Here is a 21,016-nt window from a genome sequence, read left to right on the forward strand (position 1 = left end):
AAACCCTGAGCCTGTGTACCTGCCCACCCCACTGTCTCCCCCATACCTACACCAATGCCGGGCATTATCAGTCTTAAAAATTCTTTGCCAACCTGAGAGGTGGAATGTCAGGCCTTACTGCTGTTTTGATTTGTACTTTAAAATGTCACAGGTTGAGCGGCTTTTCATACATTTATTGACCGCTACTGGTATAAAGGTCTATGTTCTCCAAGGACTGTGGGTTCCCGAGGGCAGGGCTGGGGTCTGTGTCCCAGATTGGACGGCCCAGGACCGGCTCCCCCAAGTGCCACCTCCACTCCCACCCCTCCCCACCTCCTCACCTCTTGCCACCGTCCCCTGCTTCAGTGGTACCCATTGGTGAAGGCTGTGGCAATCAAGGGGCCCTGAAAAGAAAGGGATTTGACTCCTAGATTCCTGGGGACAGTAGGGAAAGCCCAGGGGGATCCTTCTCTCTCCATAGGAAACTTCAGGTAAGGCACAGACCGCTCTCTACCTGCCCAAACCACCCCCACTGCTAGAAGATTCTCTAGGGTAGGACCTGGGAATCTGCACAGAACCAGTATCCTGGAAAAACCAGGGCACCCAAGCTGGAATCTAACCTCCATTCAGGCACACATGGTATGTGGCTCATCTGCACAATCCTAGAGCCCACTAGTGCCTGGCATACAGAGGGCGGTGTCTAGGTGCCAACGGAATGAATGACGACCCGCACTGTTCCCCCAGGGAGTCTTTCTCCATCCATCCTCCCTCACCCTCCTTTTTCCCGGAAGACAGACAAGGCCTCTCCTTCCCCCAACATTGGGGTCTCCCAAGGTGGGGGGGTGAGCTGGAGGTTACCAGGCCTAGCCACTCACCCCAAGACTGTGGCCAAAGCCGGTGCTGGGGGCAGGGCTGGCGGCGCTGATGTAACTGCTGACCCCTGAGTCCTGGTTGGCCGCCCCATAGAGCTCGGCCATGGGGCCAGGGCTGGTGGTCCCCAGGAAGCCCCCTGTGCGGCTGGGAGTCGAACCTGGAGGGGGAGCCATCGTCCAGGGGTGAGAGCCTGGCAACCCAGAAAGAAGACAGTGATAGCCCTGGCACCCACAGCTACCCCGCGGCACCCCCTCGAACCTGTTCCACCCACCCTGACCTTGACCCCCATGTCCCAGCAGGTCCTGGGGGGTCCAGCTCCTGGAGATCTCTCTAAGTCCATGCCCCCTGCCATCCTAGCCCAGACGGCCACCGTTCCTTGCCTGACCACTGAAATGCCCACTGTCTTCCTGGCACCCAGCTCTTGCCACCTCCGCCTCCCCACACCCCACTCCTGCACTCTCCCCCACTCACTGGCCTCCAAGCCTTTGCACACACTGTTCCCTCAACCAGAAACACTTTTCTTCTTCTCTGCCTTCAAATCCAAAGTGAAGAGCCCCTTCTTCCTGGGTGTGTCCCCTGGCCTTCCCCAAAGCCCCCCGCTGGGAGCTCGCAGCATAGGTCATCAGTACTATTGCCTATTTATTTATTTATTTATTTATTTTTGGAGACAGAGTCTCACTCTGTTGCCCGGGCTAGAGTGCCATGGCATCAGCCTAGCTCACAGCAACCTCAAACTCCTGGGCTCAAGCAATGCTTCTGCCTCAGCCTCCCAAGTAGCTGGGACTACAGGCATGCGGCACCATGCCCGGCTAATTTTTTCTATACATTTTTAGTTGTCCAGATAATTTCTTTTTATTTTTAGTAGAGACGGAGTCTCACTCTTGCTCAGGCTGATCTCGAACTCCTGACCTCGAGCAATCCTCCCGGCTCGGCCTCCCAGAGTGCTAGGTGTGAGCCACCACACCTGGCCACTGTTGCCTTTTTAATACCCGAAGCCCCACCAGCCTGTAGGCTCTGGAGGGCAGAGACCCCTTCAGTCTCCCTCCTGGCCAGCTCCCCAGTGCCAGCATGATGCCCAGCACACAGTAGGTGACCAGTTTACACTTGCTGAGTGAACGAGTAAAGGAGTCCCTCTGCAAAGGGTGGTAGTGGCCACCTCCCCTCCCTTCTGGGTTTGTTTGCTCCCTGTACTCCCTTCCCTGGCTTCCTGCACCCCAGAAGGCCTCACCTGTCCCTCGAACCACAGCTGCTGCCGCCGCCGCCGCCGCCATTGGTCCGTATGCAGTGAGAGGAATGGCTGAAAGGAAAGGGATGGACACGTCAGTGTGGCGGTGGGGGCGGGGGTGGGTGAAGGAGCCCCTACCTTTTAGGCAGAGCCTCTCCAGCCGGACCCCACCTCAAAGGGTCAGTGCGGCCCAGGGTGCAGGCAGAAAGAGCTGCCTTGGACTGCCATCTGTGTCCTGCCCCGTGGACTAGATGGAAAAGGGTGGAAGACAGTAAGCAGCTCAGCCTCAGTTTCTCCCCTGGACTCCAGGGACACACTTGAACAACCCCAAACCCACAGAGGGTGGGGGCAGGGCGCCCAACCCAGCTGCTGTGTGTGTGGCTAGAAGCTGCCCCCTTTTCCGGAGTTTCTTTGGTAGAACAGGGGCCAGAGCCCAGAGATGCTCAGGAGGTGACATCTTTCTTCCCTGCGCCAGCTGACTGTGGCTGGTGACTGACTCTCGTGGGGGACAGCAAGCTGGGCCTGCTGCCTCAAGGTGGGAGGACGTTGGTGCAATTCAGGCACCAGAACCCCCTGCGGGTGAGGCTGAGGCTGGGCCCCCGTGGAGGCCATGGCTTTGTGGTACCTCTGCTGCCCACCCTGCTTCCCTCGCCCCCTCCTCCCGAGAACACCCCTCAGGGCAGGCCTCCCCGGGCACCTGCCAGAAGCAACCTCTCCCTCCCCCAGGTTCCCTGGCCCCTCTGCAGACACAGGCACCTTGCTATCCCCTCGCTTGTTGTCTGCCCTCACCTCCAGTGCCTAGTGCCTGGCTTTGTACACAGCAGGTGTTTAATAACGGTTGCTGAAGGAGCAGAAGGGACCTCTGCTTAAATAACCAGGTGGGGCTTGAGCCGGGGGCTCCGGGGCTGAGAGGTGAGCGCCCCTACGCACCAAGGCAGCCCTCTGCCCGCAACCCTAACGCCTTAGCACACCTCTCTGCTTTGTGTTCCTCTGAAAGTATATTTTATTTACTTGTTCGTTTACTTGTGTATGACTGTCACCCTCCTCTAGAATATCAGCTCCAGGAAGAGGGACCTTGTCTGTGTCATTCACTGTTATACCCCCAGTGCCTGGAACGGCGCCTGACACCATAAATATTTACTGAATGCATGACAAAAAAACACCCAAGTCTCCTTTTCTTCAAGGCAAGAGAAAAGTTCAGACCCCAGACATGCAAGAACTGCTGAGCCTTGGACCCACTCCCACCCCTGCCGAGATCTCTGTAAAGGGAACATTTCTTCCTCCAAGGTTTTTAAGGCCAGGGCTGGGCTCGGAGGTCTGGTTTTTGGCCTATTTAAGCATTTCCTCCGAGCAAAGTCAAAGCAGCTGTGCTGCAAAGAATGACTTATTTGTATATTAAGTATTTGTTTCCCTCTCTGGACTGCAAGCTCTGTGGGAGCGGGCCCGTCTCTGTCTTGTCCCTGCTTTGCCCCCAGGGCCTGGCAGAGTGTCCCACGCACAGTAGGTCCTCAGCAATTTCAGTTGTTCCTTAAGTGAGGAACAAGGACCCCCTTCCAGGACCCCACCCCTGCAATTGCTGGTCAACCTCTCCATCTGCTCAGGGAAGAGCCTCTGTCACCTCCATCTCTGTGGTTCTCTTCCCTCCCCTTCCTTCACCCCACTTATCTTCCCATCCCCCCATTTTGGGGGAACCCTGAGCACCCCTTGGAAGAAAGATCTCATCTAAATCAGCATCCATGCTCACGTCCTCCACACATGGCCAGGTGGGGGAGAGTCCGGGAGCGGGTGAGGGAGAAGCGGGTTGGACAGAGAAAGCCCTTGCAGTGCACCCCACGTGGTCGCGGGCCCCCCAGCCGGGCTCAGGACCAGCGCCGGCCCACGTGGAGCCTCCAGCCAGAGACACGGCCCCCACGGACCCAGCACTCACTTGCCCAGAAGTCACCAATGGGCAGCCCTGGCATGGATTTAGCTCTCGGATAGGTTTCATTTGGCCCACAGTGTTGTAAAACTGTGGAGTTTGGTGCTGATATTTTAAAATAATCGAAAATTTCCTACGAAAGCAAAGCTGGGTTTCTGGCTTCTCTGGAAAAAACGAGACCTGAGAATATCAAGTCTGCATCTCCTCCTGGCAGGAGCCGGCTGGCACCAAGTGCAGGCATGCCCACTCCAGTCTGCAGGAGTCCCCACCCGGCCCACTTTGCAATGAGTCTGAGACCCTGGCTTGTTCACCGCTGCATCCCAGAGCCTCCACGGTGCCTGGCGCACGGGAGGTGCTAGATAAATATTTGCCAAATGGATGAATGAGTGACTCTGCCTCCATCTGCTTGGCTTGGCCCTACGCCCCGCCCTTAAGGGCCATGCAGCTACCCAGACTGGCCAGTGCCCAGGCCCAGTCTGCTGTGCCCCCACACAGAGGGCTGGCGGGCAGGAAAAAAGGGTCCCGCTAGCTTTCCCCAGGGAGGTCCCTGGGCCCCTTCTCCTTCTCCCCGTGTGGCCTGCGAGGTATACGAAATCCGAGCGACTGACCTGTAAGCTCGGGGAGGACTGGGGCGCTCGGGAGAGGGGTCCGCTCTACACGGAATTCTAAAATGAAACGTAAAACAGCTTAGGAATAAGCAGGGGAGGCCCCTCAGGCATGGCCCAGGGAGGACAAATGCACCCACAGGGACACTGGGTGAGGGGACAGGCCATGCACAGGACCCAAGAGCTGGGGATGGGGACAGCATGATTCCCAGTAGGCAGGGGAAGGGAAGGAGACAGACACAGAGAGAGAGAGACAGAGAGACAGAAAGAGAGAAAGGGTAGAGTTGCCACCTATACCCTGGGCATGGGGCAGTGGTAAAGCTACAGTTCTGGGTGTTTTCTTAAAAGGGTTAGGATTGCACCAAAAACATCTTCCAGAATCCTTTGCTTCTCCCTTTTTTTTTTTTTTCAGGGGGAGGTTGCTTGACGAAAAGCAATGGCCCCAGAATAGGTCAGGCTCAGGTTCGGGTCCTGACTCCGCCACTTCCTACCTGAGTCATCTTAGCAAGTCACGCTCCCCCTCCGAGCCTGTTTCCTCGCCTATAAGAGGGGGGCTAATCGTCGCGAGATTACTGGGAGGATTAAATAACATAACGTATAGGGAGGATTCCAAGCTGAATAGCCCCAGGGACAGAGGATGCAAGTGGTTAGGGATCCTTTTAATAAATAAGACCACAAATAAGTAAATACATAAAAAGCCATGCAAAAGTTTGGTAGTTGCCAGGTGCGGTGGCTCACGCCTGTAATCCTAGCACTCTGGGAGGCCGAGATGGGTGCATTGTTTGAGCTCAGGAGTTCGAGACCAGCCTGAGCAAGAGCGAGACCCCGTCTCTACTAAAAATAGAAAGAAATTAATCGGACAACTAAAAATATATAGAAAAAATTAGCTGGGCATGGTGGCGCATGCCTGTAGTCCCAGCTACTCGGGAGGCTGGGGCAGTAGGATCACTTGAGCCCAGGAGTTTGAGGTTGCTGTGAGCTAGGATGACGCCACGGCACTCACTCTAGCCAGGGCAACAGAGTGAAACTCTGTCTCAAAAAAAAAAAAAAAACAAATGAGGGTGGTGATTATACTGCTTTTCAATTGTTTTTCAGCATTTAGGGTCTCAGTGTGGCACCTCGTCTGGCATAGCACCTGGTCACCGTCAGAGTGTCCAGGAAGACACAGCCAACACAGGCCCTCAGGGAGGCCCCCCACAAGCCCGAGGCCCTCTTTGGTGGAAGTGGCAACCCTGGAGATGGGTGGGGTGGAGAGAAAGGCAGGAAGAGGCAGGCAGAGAACAACCTGGGAGAGAATAGTGCCATGCAGGGTGGCCACGCTGGGAGCTCCTGTCCCCAGCTTCTGGGGAGGGGTTGAGGAGGGGGTGGGTGGGGAGAGGCCCTCCTTTCTCAGACATGCCCTTCCTTCCAAGCCTCCAGCAGGCAGACCCCCAGCCATGCACCCCCAGATACCACCCCGAGGAGTCAGACTGCCCGGAACTGGGGACATGCTGGCAGAAGAGGGACACCAAGCAGGACTTACCAGGGAACTGGTAGGTGTAGCCAGGGGCAAGGCCTGTATAACTCCGGCTGGCGTAGGTCGTGGCTTGGAAACCCGGGTAGCCTGATGGGGCAAGGGGGCATCGTCAGATGTCCTACCCACAGCTCGGACCCCGCTCAGCGGGGAAAGATCTGAGCCACTCGTTTACCCTGCGCCATCTCGTATCATGAGTAATAGTTGTACTTTCCAAATACATTCTGTATGCCAAGCCCTGTGCTAAGCAAGCACACTGTATACTTTATTATCTCATTAAACCTCGCAAGCACTCTAAGAGGTAGGTATTCTTAGGAGCCCCATTTTACAGACAAGGAAACTGACACTATAAGTAAGTGTCAGACAAGGTGATGCTTATTGGCTGAGAATAATCCAAATCCCTTACCGAACCCTTCCCCTTCGTGCGTGGCTCCTGCTCACTCCTGTCCTCAACTCCTGCACTCTTCCCCTCCCTCCCTCTGCTCCAGTCACACAGTCACACTGGCTTCCTTGCTGTTTCTCAACTTTGCCAAGCTCATTCCCACCTCAGGGCCTTTGCACCTGCGGTTGCCACCACCTAGAACAGTCTCTCTTGCTGTGCAAGACTGACTCTAAGACATCTTCCCATAGGAGTCTGACTTCTCATCAGTTACAATCTCTATCATGTCGCCCTGGTTTTTCCCTTTCTTAGCACTTATATTCGTTATCTGAACTGATCTCATGATTTAAGTGCTGACTAGGAAGTCTCCCTGCCTTCCCAAAGAAAAAAAATCATACATTTAGTAATAACAGTGCAAGTGAGATTCAAATTCAGATCTGACTGGTTCCAAGAGTCTTAACCACCAATCGCACTATTTGTTAGAGGATTTCGTTCGTTCTTTCTTTTTTTTTTTCAGCCTTTAAATGGAAGTGAAACCACCTCATGAATCACCTTAAAAAAAAACCTTTCTCAATGTTCTAGATCAAAGGAGGCAAAAGAGACAGGACAACTAAATGCAACACCTGATTCTAACCTGGATCTTGTTCTAGGAGGGCAAAAATATGCTATAAAGAGCATTACTGGATCCATGGATAACATTGGAAAACAGAAAGTAGAATAGATAAAAATATCGTTATCAATATACACGTATGAAGTTGATAACTGAACTGTGGTTACGCGAAAGAATACCCCCTAATCTTAGGAAATACACACTGAAGTATTTAAGAGTAAAGGGCCATGATGCGTGTAACTAACCCTCAAATGATCAGGGAAAAAAAATCACATGTATACATGTGTACATACACACATGTACACACATGCAAATATACACATAGAGGGCATAAAAATGTGAAATAGGGTAAAATGTTAACAACAGGTGAATCTGACAAAGGGGTATATGGATGTTCTTCGTACTATTTTATTTTTGCAACTCCTCTGAGAGTTTGGAATTACTTCCAAATAAAAAGATAAAGAAAAAAAAAACTTCAAGGAAGACTGCGCCCCATTTGGAGGAGGCTCCCCTCCCACACCGCTTCTGTGACCCTGGTCCTGGCCTTTGAGCCCACGCCATGCCCCCTCTTCTGAATTCCCAGAGCACCTCCCCTGGGCCCGGCATAAGACCTCCTTGTACTGTTCTCTTTCTGCGTGTCCACATCTGATCCATTCAGGGAGACGGGAGCGTCCAGGCGGCCGACCTTAGTCCTGGACCCAGAGCACAGCTGACTCCTGCTCACCCTCCAAGGCCCATCGCAGCCTCACCTCCTGCAGGAAGTCCCCCCAGCCTCCAGGTGGGTTTGGCTGTCTCCATGGGCCTCCCACAGCCTCCAATCACTTTGTGGTGACAATGCCCATTGATTCCTGTCTCCCACTTGAAGGGGAGCCCTGTAAGGGCAGGTCCTGCCTCCCAGAGGCTGCTCAGTAAATGTTAGTTGACTGAATAAGAAGAGGCAGCCTTCTTTTTGCCTTCGGGCCTTTGCAAGTGCTATTCCCTTTGCCTGCAATACTTTTCCCCTTCCCTTTTTTCTTTTGAGACAGAGTCTCACTGTGTTGCCTGGGCTACAGTGCCGTGGCATCATCTTAGCTCACAGCAACCTCACACTCCTGGGCTCAAGCAATCCTCCTGCCTCAGCCTCCTGAGTAGCTGGGACTACAGGCATGTGCCACCATGCCCGGCTAGTTTTTTTTCTATATATTTTTAGTTGTCCAATTAATTTCTTTCTATTTTTAGTAGAGACGGGGTCTCACTCTTGCTCAGGCTGGTTTCGAACTCCTGAGCTCAAACAATCCACCCGCCTCGGCCTCCCAGAGAGCTAGGATTACAGGCGTGAGCCACCGCGCCCGGCCCCCCCTTCCCTTTTTTCCAGCCCTCCCATAACTGGCTCCTACTCAACCCAGGGACTCAACTCAAATGCAACTTTTTTTCCAGCTTCTCTAAGTCTTGGTCAAGTTCTCCATGCTCATGCTCCCTTGGCACCCTAAACTTTTGCATCTAAAATCTATTTATCTTCTTACTTATAGTCTTCCCTTCCACGCCATAAAGTTCCAAGGAAAATCGCTGTTGTAATTCCCAGCATAGTGCCTGGCATATACAGTTGCTCAGTAACTATTTACTGGCTGGATGAATGGAGGGATGGAGGGATGGACAGACTGACAAAAGGGCCAATTAATACGGAGCAGTTGGACCATTCCTCTGGCTACCACGAGAGGGCAGCACCCCCCAACCAAACCAGCCCACCTTGGGCACTACTGCCAGACCTGACAGATCCCCAGTTCCCACTCCAGCCCAATGACTCAGACAGGAGGGCAGGCCACAGAGAAGCGACACCCACACAGCCCTTGCCAGTCCTGGGAGCCGTCCCGGGCGGAAAGAAGCTGCAGGTGCAGGCCTAGCACATACCCAGCATGCCGATGCCCAACATGAAGGCGTCCATTCCATAGGGCATGACTCGAGACCTCCCTCGGGCTGAGCCCGTCGGTGACATCACCTCCTTTGGCTGCGCTTTCTTACATTCCACCTGCAATGAGACCTAGCAGTCAGTCCTTCCTAGGGTCGCTGTCCCTCCTGTTCCCTGGCAGGCCTCTTTATTATTAATTTCATAGTTACCATTATAAAGTGCTCACTATGTGCTACGCATTGTGTAAACAGCTTTGCATACGATAGTTCACTGAATGCTTACAACAACCCTATGATGGAGGTGCTACGCTGCCACTCCCATTTTACAGATGCGGAAACTGAGACTCAGAGAGGGGAAGTCATCTGCCCAATTAACTACCACGTTCCAGTGCCTCCCTGTCTAGATTTTCAGTGGGTGGGAGAACTGGGTCTACCTCTGCTCACTGTAGTGCCCCTCTGCCTACCTCCAGAACCTCGAAGCTTTCCTGGCTATCAATGCCTGGAGGCCCAGGCTTTCCCGCACCTCCATCCCATCCAACCCCAGCTCACCATTTTGTTGTTGATTTCATGGAAGTGGATTTCACACACTTTCTCCACGATGTCCTCGCTCTCAAATGTGACAAACCCAAACCCTAGAGGTTGGACAAGGGGCAAAGGCAGGGTCAGAACCAGAACCAGGTCATGGTCAAAACCCAACCCCAGGTCATACCAATATCCCGCTCCTCCCTCTCTGGAGAGTGTCTGAGAGTTAATGAAAGGCTCTGCCCACAGCCTAGGAGCCGCTCAACTAACTACCCGCTGAGACAAGGTTTCAAGTCCCAAATTACAGGTGAGAAAAACAAGCTCAGCGAAGTGAACTCATTTGCCTAAGGTCACACAGCAAGTTAGAAAGTGGCAGAGCTGCAATGAGAATACATTCAACATGCTTTTTCTCTTCCCCAGATGTTTTCCAAACAGAGAAGAAAGAACACACACACACTTGCTGAAACTTATACAAATGTGTACATGCCCAAACATACAAATGTACATAGACGTGGGCACATGCACAGAAACACACTATACACACACCTCAGTACCCACATATCACAAAGACACTCACAGGTGCTCTACACGTGCAGTTACCTTGACAAACCAGATACACACGAATATTCAGACACAGAAAACTCACATGCACACACACACACACACACAAACAGTGCACACCCCATTCCCAAAACAGACCAAAAGACCCAAAGCCCTGAGACAACTAGAGAAATAACCCTGCCTCCTCCTGGGTGTGCCCCAGGGGCTGGAAAATGATTTCTCAGAAGGTAAGGCCCTTGGGAAAAAAACAACCAGGCAGTGCACGCAGGGTGGCCCAGATGCTCACAGGTTCAGGGGCAACGGGGTGGGGGTGGGGGTGGGGGCTGGGGCTGGGCAGGAGCAGACTGCCTGGGGCTGCAGAGTCAGCCTGACCCTGGGGCGGCCTGGCGTCAGCTCTGGTTACCAGGGACAAGGTGAGCCCAGGCAGAGGCAGACAGCAGCCAGGGCAGGGGTGGAAGGCTCGGTTGGTGGTGGGGTGGTGGGAGGGGGTTACTCCCCTGCTCCTCTTGGGTGTCTGCAATTGGGCAAGTTTCTAGCACAGGAAATGGCGGGACAAAAGCCTTCTGTAAGGCCAGGCCCGGGAGAGGATGCCGATCCTCAGCCATAGGATGTCAGGAGGCGAGATGAAAGAGCAGCTGTGACCTGCAGCCCCCTGGCTGACCACAAGGCCCAGCCTGGGAAGAGGGAGGGGGCCACACTCACCTCGGTGCCGGTTGGTGGTTTTGTCGAACATCAGCATGGCATCGTCCACCTGAAACAGAGCCTGCCATGGAGGACCCTCTAGACACCAGGGGCCTCCACAACCCAGGAACAGGGGCTCCCACAACCTGCTCCCCTCTTGTCCACTCTGGGCTTTATCCTGTACCTGCTCCCTCTGCAACCCCACTGGACACCACAGCACCCACTATTCAACCACCAGGTTCTCAATGGACTAGGCCTGCCTTTATTAAGCTTCAAATATGCCAAATATGTACCTGGCATGTCACCCCATCATCCTCCCAACATTCCCCACATGGTAAGATCCCCTATTGTGTAGATAAGGAAATGGGCTCAGAGAGGTGAAGTCACCTGCCCAAGGTCACACAGCAAAACCTAAAGCAGGGGAGGAGAAAGCACAGAGTGGGTGCTAGGGAAGGAAATATGGGAGGAAGATTAGGAGATGGGGAAGCAAAGGCCTCTTCCCTTTTTGCAAAAGGCCAGGCGGATAGCAGCCAGACTGGACTCCCCTCTCCTGGTACAGATCTTTTCCTCTAATTGAGGTCTCCTTTTGCTAGAGGCTGTAATTAAAGCAAGTAGAGTTCAGTGCCTGGGCTGTTTGCCTCCCACTGGTTGGGGGAGGGGAAAGGAACTGAGGGAGGAGGAGCGTCCTCATTACCCACCCTCTCCTGGACCCCAGTCTCCTCCTCTTGCTGCTCCCTCAAGACATCCCCTTAGATACACAACAGCCAAAGGCCTTAGCTTCTCTCTCAAATCCTACCTCTTTCCCTCTGCCTGCATCTCGTGCTTCCTCCCTGCCCTCTTAGCTAAGGTCTGATTCACCCTTCGTGTAAATCAGGGGCTGCCTCTGGTACACACCCCAATCCCCGCTCCCCCACCCCGCTCCTGACCCTCCCCCAAATGGCCAGGTATCCAAAGGATAAAGGAAAACTTCCCTCACAGCCTCTTCCCCACCCTCCTTCCCTCTGTTTGCCTTATAAGGGGCCTCCTCTGCCTCATTCAAGTGGGAAGGGCAGACCCTGAACTAGGGTGGTCCTCCAGCTCTCCTTAGGCATCAAGCTATACCAGGCCTCTGACTCCCCCTGGGGAGAACCAGGACCCAACTGAGCCAGGAGGCAGCCAGGTCCCTGAGCAATCTCTGAGGGAAATGACATCCCCAAGGAGCTTCCTGCCCTGGGGGCCCTGCAGCCCACATGGGGACCCACACTGAGTCCCAATCTCAAATCATCTGGACCACCCAAACTGGACAGACACTTGAGGTTCAGCACATCTTCCTCACCCCCGCCTTAACCAGTGGAAAACAGAAATCCAGAAAGAATGGCTGTGATCACAGCACAGGCTTTGAGAAAGATAGCATTGAGTTGGAACCCTGGATCCTGCATTTGCTGGTTGGGTAACCTTGGGCAAGTGGCTTTATGTCTCTATGACTTTGGCTCCTCATCTGTGAAATGGGCGTAAAAATAGGGTCATTTCATAGCAAAGAGTTAAATGAGATAGTGCATGTAACACTCTTTACTCACAGTACCTGGGATACAGTAAGTGCTTAATAAACAATGGCTATTATTATCATCTTTATTAGGGAGGGACTTGCCCACAGTCACGTGATGGAGAATGGCAAAGCTCGAGAGAGAGCAGCCGGGCACTACTGGCTTGAAGGTTCTACCAGGACAGCATCTGTGTCAGTCAGGACCATGACCACTGTCCTATGGCGCACCTTGACTTGTGCTCGATCATTATTTTTTCAATGAATGAATGAATGAGTGGAAGAAGCAGCCACACCCTTCTTGCTAATCCTACAGCCTTGGGTTCCTGCCTGACCTACAAACCAATTCAGCCCAAATCCACAGCCCTCCTGCCTTCCTCGACCCAACCTCACAAGTCCACCATCCTTGGCCCCTCCACCCTTCAAGCCACTGGGCCTTGGCTGCACAGACCCCTAGTGGGGCAGTGGGGTTGAGGCCAGGGCAGGGGGCAAGGAAAATGGCTGGGGGTCCAGGGTACCCCCATCGGTGTCCCCTCCTGGGGCCAGCTGAGGGGAGGGAGGCTCCCGGCCCAGTGTCCTTAATAGGCTTTGGTCTCCATGGGAACCCAAGGGCAGGGGGGATCGGGCGGGGGAGGGGAGGCGGCCGAGGCCTGCTGACCAGTGGGAGCCGCCAAGTTCGGCGGCCGCTAAGCCTGAGTGGCAGCCATGGCGGCTGACCATTGTTCCCCCCTCGGCGGCGGCCCCTCGATCTGGGCGGGGGGCCCCCCGCCGCGGGGCCCTTGGCATTCCCGGCTGTCCCCCTCGCTCCCTGGCAGCCTATTCTCCGGCTCCCCCTGGCCTCCCCGGGCCGGTTTCACATGCCAACGCCGATTTAGGCCCGAACAAAAGACGCGGCCGCTGACGGCTTCTCCTGGGGCCCGGTTGCCATGGCAACGCCGGCCCCGGGGGCAGGCGGCCTCCAATCACAGCTGCTGGATCAGATTAGTGCGAGCTCTAATGCTCGGCGCTCAGACACAAAGACACCCCGCCGGAGCCGAGCCGGGCCTGCTGCTTCCCAGGAGCGCCCTTCCCTCTGGGGCCCAGGCCCGCCCGACTTGCCCTCCGTCCTGCTCCCCAGGTCCCCACGGAGGTGCCTTGAGCCCGGGCCTCTGGCCCCCACACCGGCAGCGTCCGCGGGCCAGGGGACCCCCCCAACCAGCCAGTCCCAAGCCCATTCCCAAGCCACGTCCCCCTTGGTCTGCCTCGATGGGAAAGGAGAGACCCAGTCTCTAGCCTGTCTCACCTGAGAGAAGAAAGACCAGGGACCCCAGCCCCAAGCAAAGCAGCAGTCCTCCGCCCCCAGACTTCAAACCTGGGCCTCTCTCTACCATCTCCCCCATGGGACCTTGACGTGCATACTGCTCACCTTTCAGAGGACACCCTATTGTCTGATGTCGCCACACCTACCTCTTCATAGCCCCAGAAATTAAAGCTCCATGCACCTCTGAGCTGAGAGCCAATCCTCTAGGCCTGATCAGGGATTGGGGGTGCCCTCTCCAGCTCCCCTCAATACCTAGGGGGTCAGCTGCCCCCAGCTCCTGCCCCAAGCTCCCCACCTGTGCAAGTAGGGTGCTGAGTGCAATTGGGGATCGCATTTATTGCCTCCTTATCATCCCCACCAGGAAGGGTGGGGGAAGGTGCAGCTGCCTGCCAGTGGCCTGGACAGGTGCAAACTCCCAGGAGGCCAAGGGGTGACTGGATTGAACTGGCTGCAGGAGCGCAACCTCCCTCGGGAGCAAGAAGATAAGCAAGAGAAAAATACAGGGGAAAAGCAACAACAGGGATAGCTACTGTGTGGTTTCCTCTCCCTAGGGATGTCAGAGTCTGAGGCCCAGGGGTGGGCCAGGAGCCTGAAAGGTGGATGGGCCTGGCCTCCCCCCCAGAAGGGCACAGTCCCCCTTTCACCTCTTGCAAGAACTGGAATGACCTGGCTGGACCCCGCTTGCTACCGACACGTTCCACAGTGTGTTCACAGCCCCAGCAAGCACCCCCAGCAAGCACCCCCAGTCAGACCCACCTTCCCAAACTGTTCAAAATATTGCTTCACGTCCTCCACTGTGGTGTTCACCGACAGGCCCCCCACAAAGATCTTCTTCGTCCGAGTCACCATCTGTTAGGGGAGGGAATGAGAAAGTGGGCATCTGAGTCCTGTGGCCTACCGCCACCAGCAGGGGCTCGGGCCCCCCTGCCAGGATGCCAGCTGACAAGCTCTCTGTGGCCCCAGCCTCTTGGAAGAACCCCCCTCCAAGCTCCCCCTTGGACCCCCGCCTCTAGGCCTGTCATGGGCAGCTGTGCACCCCATACCCTGGCTGGCTTGAGCTTTCCTCCCTCCCACCTCCCTCCTTGGGGACTATGTCCGGAAAATGCATTCCCTAAGGACTAACACAGGGAAAGGGGTGGGCCAGTGCCCCAGCCCCACAGCCTAACTCGAAAGACCCCACCAACACTCCTGGGAGATGCCAAGGCCCATCACAGGGTCTCCCTGAACTCAACGCCGACATTTTCCTCATCAACCTACTCCCAACCCAACCTCTGGCAGCCCCGTGGCCCCAGCCCTGTTTTAGGAAGAACACATGGTCCTAATTACCCCAGGAGCGCATGGCTAATCCGCGGCAATTCCCAGCCCCATCCTAACACTAAAGCACCTTCTGTCACCAAACTGCTTAATGGAATTAACCCAATTCCGACCATGTGCTCCCTGGTGCGGCTTCCTTCGAATACCTGCTCCATAATTGTTTTCAGGCCCTTTGCTGGACCCCTTCCAGAGATGCCCCTCTCCTGTCTCCTAGAACTGTCCTTTCTCCCTTCGCCCTGGCAGAGGCTGGGGGCCTTGATGGAATTCACTGGCTCAGAATCTTAAAGCACTCTAGTTCCTACCAACTCCCTTGCATAGGGGAAAACCAAGAAGACCTAGAGAGGGATTTTGTCCTAGGACACATGAAAAGTCAGCAATCTCAGGGGTCCTGACCCCCTGTACTGGAATCAGTCTTTCCTCCTGTCCCCTATATTCAATCACTTAAAGTTTAAGATCTGGCTAGTTGCCCTGTGGCCTGGGATAGAATCTTAGGCCCCTGCCCTGCACCAAAAGTTTTGAGTACTATATTGCTCAACTGCTCAAAAACCCATTTTTTGCACACCCTGCCTCTCTCCCCAAGAAAACTCGCCAGAACACCAGGGTAAGAGAGCATTTGAGAGAGCAGCCAGAGAAACCTAAGCTGAAAGACAACAGGTGACAGACTCCGTGGTCCCCTCTCCCTCTGCAGGGGTAGGAGGATGACCAGGGCATCTGAAGTAGCTCCCTAGCCTGAATCCTAGCTCAGCCTCAGGGGCTAAGTCTGTCCTGTGTTTGACCCCTGAGGCCCTGGGCACCACGGCTGTGAGCTATGAGGCTGGAATTAGACTCAGGCTCCAAACTGTACTGGCTTCAAATACAGGACAATGAATCCTGAGGGACCCCCTTTCTCCCACCACATGCAGCCCCTCTCCAGTCCACCCCAGAGCTCAGATGGAAAGATGTACAATGTCTTCAGGCCACAGAGCAAGGACATCAAGAATCCCTTCCTCCCACCCCAGCCCATTCCAGAAATACTCCAGAGGTTCTAGAAGCATCTTCCATAGCAGAGAATGCTGGGAAAATCACTGCCCAGAGTTGCCTGTGGTATTCGAGCTCTTCCCAGACACAAACACACCTACCTTAGGCTGTGCTCGCCGAGGAAAGGCCACCTTGGGGTCAATCTGGAAGAGAAGGGAAAAGTAGAAGGGGTCTTGGTTATCACATTTCAGATGGATGACCACACAGCCTTCAGTCCTGAGGACCTCTCCTGTCCCAGGACACAAAGGTGACAGAAACCACAAGAGCCTCTGGCAGGAAAGTGTAATCGTTGAGCATTTAGGCCTTAAAACCAAACTGCTGGGTTCAAATCCTGTTTATACCGCTTCCCAGCTGTGAGACCATGGACGAGTTATTCCAGCTCTCTGAGCCTCAGGGTCAAGTTCACCTACAAAATCGGCAAATAACACACACCTCAAAAGGGTGATCTGCAGATTATGATGCTGTCTGTCTCACAGCAAGAACAACAACAACAACAAAAGTAAGCCAAGTCTTATTCCTCCAAGTGTCAGGTGAGCGGAGGGCCCTCCTTGCTCAGCTGACTTCATACAGATACCTGTCTAGATAAGGCAGGCAATTCGGCTCTGGAATAACAGAAATGAATGTGAATGGAAATCCTCTGCAAAAGGCCACAAGATGAGAGTTCATAATCACGAGTAGGCTCGGTTCTGTTTCCCCAATACTATCAACATCTAACAGCCCTCCTGAGGCTACGAGCAAACAGCCCCCTGATAAGGCCACCAGGCTTGGGCAGAGTGGAGTGTGGTCTCTGGTGATGTGAAAGGTCATGGGACTTGAACTTAGAAACTCTGGGCCTCTTGCCAAGCCTGTGATCTTGGTAACTCACTTGAACCCCCTGAGCCTCAGTTCCCCCATCTGCAAAGTGGGGACAATCACACCTGCTTTTCCCAGGGGCAACTGACTGTGGTGAATCAAGTAAGATAACGTGGGTGAAAGCAGCCCTTTGTGAACTGTCCTTCATTGCACAAACAAAGGCGCTATTACCAGCAGGCCACCTTTGCCCTTGGCTGTGAACAACCAAGGGATAAATCAAGATGCACTTGGGTGCTCCTGGGTATTGTAGCCGTAGTGACAAACAGCAAAAGAGAGGGCATGCCACACTGTGATGAATACAGGGACTATGAGGCTGGGTCATGCCAGAGTTTCTTGCCACCCACATCGGTGGACATCATTCATAAGTTCACCAGCCAATCGCAGGGAAGATCTATCTTTTCCCAAAGTTCCTTCTGTTCAAAACTCAGCCTCATTCTAGGCAACTGGCTCTGGCTTCTCCCTGTGTGAATGGCACAGGCCAGAGACCAGCCTCCTAGAGGCTCCCTGACTGGAATCTGTCCACAGAAATGGAACCTCCAAAATCAATGCTAGGGCAATGCCTCCTCTCCTGGAAGCCCCACTGGGCCTCAGGGACAATCATAGCAGCCCATTTACCCCATCTCAAGTTTTGATTCCGTATCTCTATGGACATTTTCATCCTACTGTTTCTCCCAGAAGCAGCCTTCCCAGGCACCAGCACACCACAAACAGTCCCCCTGCCCAGACCCTGATGGGGAGACGGTACCCAAGCCACGTACCCACAGACCCACGGACACCCAATCCCTGACACGCCCCACCTCCACTCTGACTCACAGCTGGCAACATAAATAAAACTCAACGAGTAAATAAAAGGTGAAAGTTAGAACCCAAAATAGACTCCCCACAGTAAACCTCCTCCCACCCCCTTGCCAAGGCCAGGGGACGCCAAACACAGACAAAGCCCTTGCCCTTGCGAGTCTCCGTCTCCATCTCCTGAGGATATTCATCTCACCCTCCTTCCTCCTTCTTTCTCTTTCCTCTTATCCATCTTCCACTCTTCCAGCCCCCAGCCCCAGCCCCTAAATCTCAGCTTCCTGAGCACTGCAGAAGCCATCGGTGCATTCTGAGGACAGGGGATGGTAGGAGACCAGGCAGCTTGATGGCAGATAATCACCAAAAACAATAGGCCACTGTCTCTCCATTTCCAGCTTGGGTCACTCAGGCAGCGCCAAGAAGATCCTTTCAGAGCCGGCAAAGTTGAGGCCTGGCCTCATTTGCTCATTACTGCGAGCGGGAGTGGAAGCCACTGGGCAGAGATAACAGGAGCTGGGGACAGGCGGTAATTTAACAAATTCTTGGGCACAACCAGCTATTGTTGCAGGTAAACAGGAGCCAGTGACTGACCCAAGCAGGGAGGCCCAGGGTTGGGGCAGAGTGGGGTTGTGTGGAGAGAGGAGAGCACACTGTCCCAGCCCCCTGGCAGACAGACATCCCCATCACAAAGTAACCCCTGACTTTCTCTTTTTCCTCTCCCCTTGAGCCAATCCTTGGCCAGCGCCCCCTGCAGGGTTTAAGACACTGGGGAGCACTGAGATAGAAGCAAAATGTTCCAGGAGTTTGAATGCCAAACAAGCAGATTCTCCCAAAATCTAGTCTGAAGAAGGCTCGTTTCCAGGCAAGCTTGTGCCCCGTCTCATAAATCCCCTTCCTGGGCAAAGCAGGTCCCTGTCTTCCACACAAAGCAAGGAGCTCATTGACCAAAAGTCGGGGGAGGACGGGGGGAGGAGGATTCAGTGATGCTTTGCCATTGGTCTGGAATGAAGGGTGGGGGGTGTCGCAGAGCCAAATACTAGTTAGAGTTCAGAGAAGCCACCGGGTGGGTCACTGCAACCCTGACTCACCCAATTTGGGCTAGGGGAGGGACCTAGCCCCACCCCAAGCTCTGCTCTGAGGCATCAAGATTAGTACTTATAGCAAGAGGGTGGCAGCGGCTTCTTCCCTCGCCCATACTAGGGGAGGGGGCACGTAGCATCGAAGGCCTGGGGTTGTTCTCCTCCCTCTCCCCCCAACTCTAGTGACAAAGTTTCAGAGCATGGCAGCCCTCTTACTTAGAGAACTCCCTCCTCCTTCCTCACGGACTCAGTCCAACTGTCCCCTGGGGAGAGTCCTGACCCTCTCCTCCGGCAGCCTCCCTCTCCCAAAGGACCCCCGAAGCCCTGAGGGCCACTCACTGTTTTGGAGTCGAGCTCGTGCCGCGATTGCGCCAGCACTTTATCCACCCCCGCCTGGTCCATGAAAGTGACGAAGCCGAAACCCCTGCGCGCGGTAGTGAGGGAGAGGCAGATGGTTACAAGGCAGTGAGTGGCGGGTGGAGGGGGACGAGCCGGGAGCAGGAGGAGGGGGTGAGGGGCTCACCTGGATCTTTTGGTCAGGGGGTCCCGCATCACCAGACACTCCTTCACCTCCCCGAACTGGCCGAAGTACTCGCGCAGCCCTTCTGTAACCACACACCCGCCTTCGGACCAGCCCGGGCCCCCGCGCCCTTCCCCCCTCCCCCGTCCTTTGCCCCTGGTGACCCCGGAGCGGCCCGGCCGCCCCCGCGCCAAGCTGCCCGCGCGCTCTCCACTGCCGCCGCCCCCCTCCCGCCCTCGCCCCGCTCCCGCGGAGCCTCCTAGCGCCCACCAGGGCCCCGGGAAACCGAGGGCCGAGCCCGGCTGGAGGGGGGACGGCTCCGGCCGGGTTCCCGCCGCTCCGGGAGCAGCCTCACAAAAGTTTGAGCCGCAGGTGCGAGCGGAGTTGGCGCTGCCGCCGGCCGGTCCCGGGGGCCCAGCCCACCCCCCGATGCCCCCTGAAACCCTCCTCTGCTCCCCTCCACCCGCTGGGCCGTGTGCGTTCGCGGATCGCCCTGCGCTCTCGGGGTCCCCGGGCGGGGCGCGAAAGAAGGCGCGAGGGCGCCCGGGGTCAGCAGGGCGCAGGGCCGGGCTGGGGTGTCCGGGTCCGGGGCGCCAGGGGGTCCGGGGTGCCCTGCCGGGCCGGCGGGCGCTCCTGGGCTCGCTCACCCTGCGTAGTCTGCCAACTGAGTCCCCCGATGAACATCTTGCTGCGGGAGGAGGAGAGACACAAAGGGCCCGCGTGAGCGCCCGGCGCCAGGGCGCAGGGGGCGCGGGCTCGGGCCCCGGGGAGGCCCGGCCCGACCCGGATCGGCCATGTTGGCGGGGCCAGGGCGGGCGCGGGCCAGGCAGGCCGGGCCGGGCCGGGCCGGGCCGTACCAGGGGTCGTGCGGCGAGTCCGGGGAGGCGAGGCCGGGTTGGGGCGCGTCAGTCTCCATCGGGAGCCGCGGGCGGCGCGGGCAGCGGAGCGGCGGCGGCGGCGGCGCTCGGCGCGGGGCAGATGAGGAGCGCGGCGAAGGGGGCCGGACGGACAGGCCATGCTGCCCCCTCCCCCGACCCCGCTCGGGCGGGCGGGCGGGGACGGCCGAGGGGAGGGCCCGCCGGGGGCCGACCTGCCGGCTCCTCCCCCCGCCGCCCTGCGCGCATAAAGCCCGGCGCTCGCCCGCGCGCCCGGGCGCCCGCGGAGGCGGCGGCGCCGGGACCCCCTCCCGCGGGGCTCCCGGGTCCCCGGGGCCGAGAGAGAGCCCCGAATCTCGGTGCGGGCCGGGACCAGGGTGCGGCCGCACCCCCCCACCCACCCCAGCGCGGGGGCCCGGCCGCGGGAACGCCCTCCCGGAATGAAGCGCTTCCCGGTGCCTTCAAGGTAGCTCGGTTCCGGATCGGGGACCCCCCCCAGTCCTCCCTCTCTGGTCCCCGCTATCCAGAATTAAGAGATTCCCCCATCTCCCTGGGTCGGGAGGGAGATAGCCCTAGTACCCCCAAATCCTCACACGTTCCAACTGGTGAGAATCCCTCCATTTCCCCGGTCGGAGCGAGGAGCCGCCCTCGGAGCCCCCAATTTCCTCCGAACCTAAGAGTCCCCCCACCCCAGGGCTCTAATTTAGAGTCCTCAGTCCACTCCCAGTATCCCATATCCAATCTGGGGAACCCTCTCAGTGCCTCGCGTCCCGGGTGGGAAGCTTCCCTCAGCACCCCAGTAGAAACCGCATCAGTTTCCCCAATCCCTCCTCAGTCCTTGCCGTCCAGACTGAGAGTCCCCTCAGCTCCCCCAAATCCCTTCCGTCCAAGGTTGTGGACCCTGTATCTTCTGTTGAGAAAACCCCCACCCCACGCCTGGGTTCCCAGTTTGCCGCCACCCTCACCCCCCAGTGTGAGGAGTCTCCCCTGTTTCTCTC

At 56.2% G+C, this 21,016-nt stretch overlaps 1 protein-coding gene across 2 annotated transcripts; it reads right to left on the bottom strand.

The window, feature by feature from the left end:
- Window positions 1-341: 341 nt before the first annotated feature.
- On the bottom strand, window positions 342-20,059 carry MSI1 (musashi RNA-binding protein 1). 2 transcript variants are annotated; one of them, XM_012650204.1, is made up of 14 exons: window positions 20,001-20,059; window positions 19,791-19,831; window positions 19,147-19,228; window positions 18,963-19,047; window positions 16,002-16,043; window positions 14,326-14,418; window positions 10,772-10,820; window positions 9,536-9,618; window positions 8,990-9,107; window positions 6,123-6,203; window positions 4,604-4,660; window positions 2,081-2,149; window positions 855-1,042; window positions 342-383 (listed from the first exon to the last, which is right to left on the bottom strand). In XM_012650204.1, the coding sequence occupies exons 1-14, from the start codon at window positions 20,057-20,059 to the stop codon at window positions 342-344; spliced, it is 1,089 nt and encodes a 362-aa protein (XP_012505658.1). The 2 variants fall into 2 exon arrangements, with proteins under 2 accessions (XP_012505658.1, XP_012505659.1); XM_012650205.1 differs by lacking the exons at window positions 4,604-4,660; window positions 20,001-20,059 and having other exon boundaries at window positions 855-1,009; window positions 19,791-19,827.
- Between the last annotated feature and the right edge of the window lie 957 nt (window positions 20,060-21,016).

This window comes from Propithecus coquereli, unplaced genomic scaffold (genome assembly GCF_000956105.1).
Source record: "Propithecus coquereli isolate 6110/MARCELLA unplaced genomic scaffold, Pcoq_1.0 Scaffold314, whole genome shotgun sequence".
NCBI lineage: Eukaryota > Metazoa > Chordata > Mammalia > Primates > Indriidae > Propithecus > Propithecus coquereli.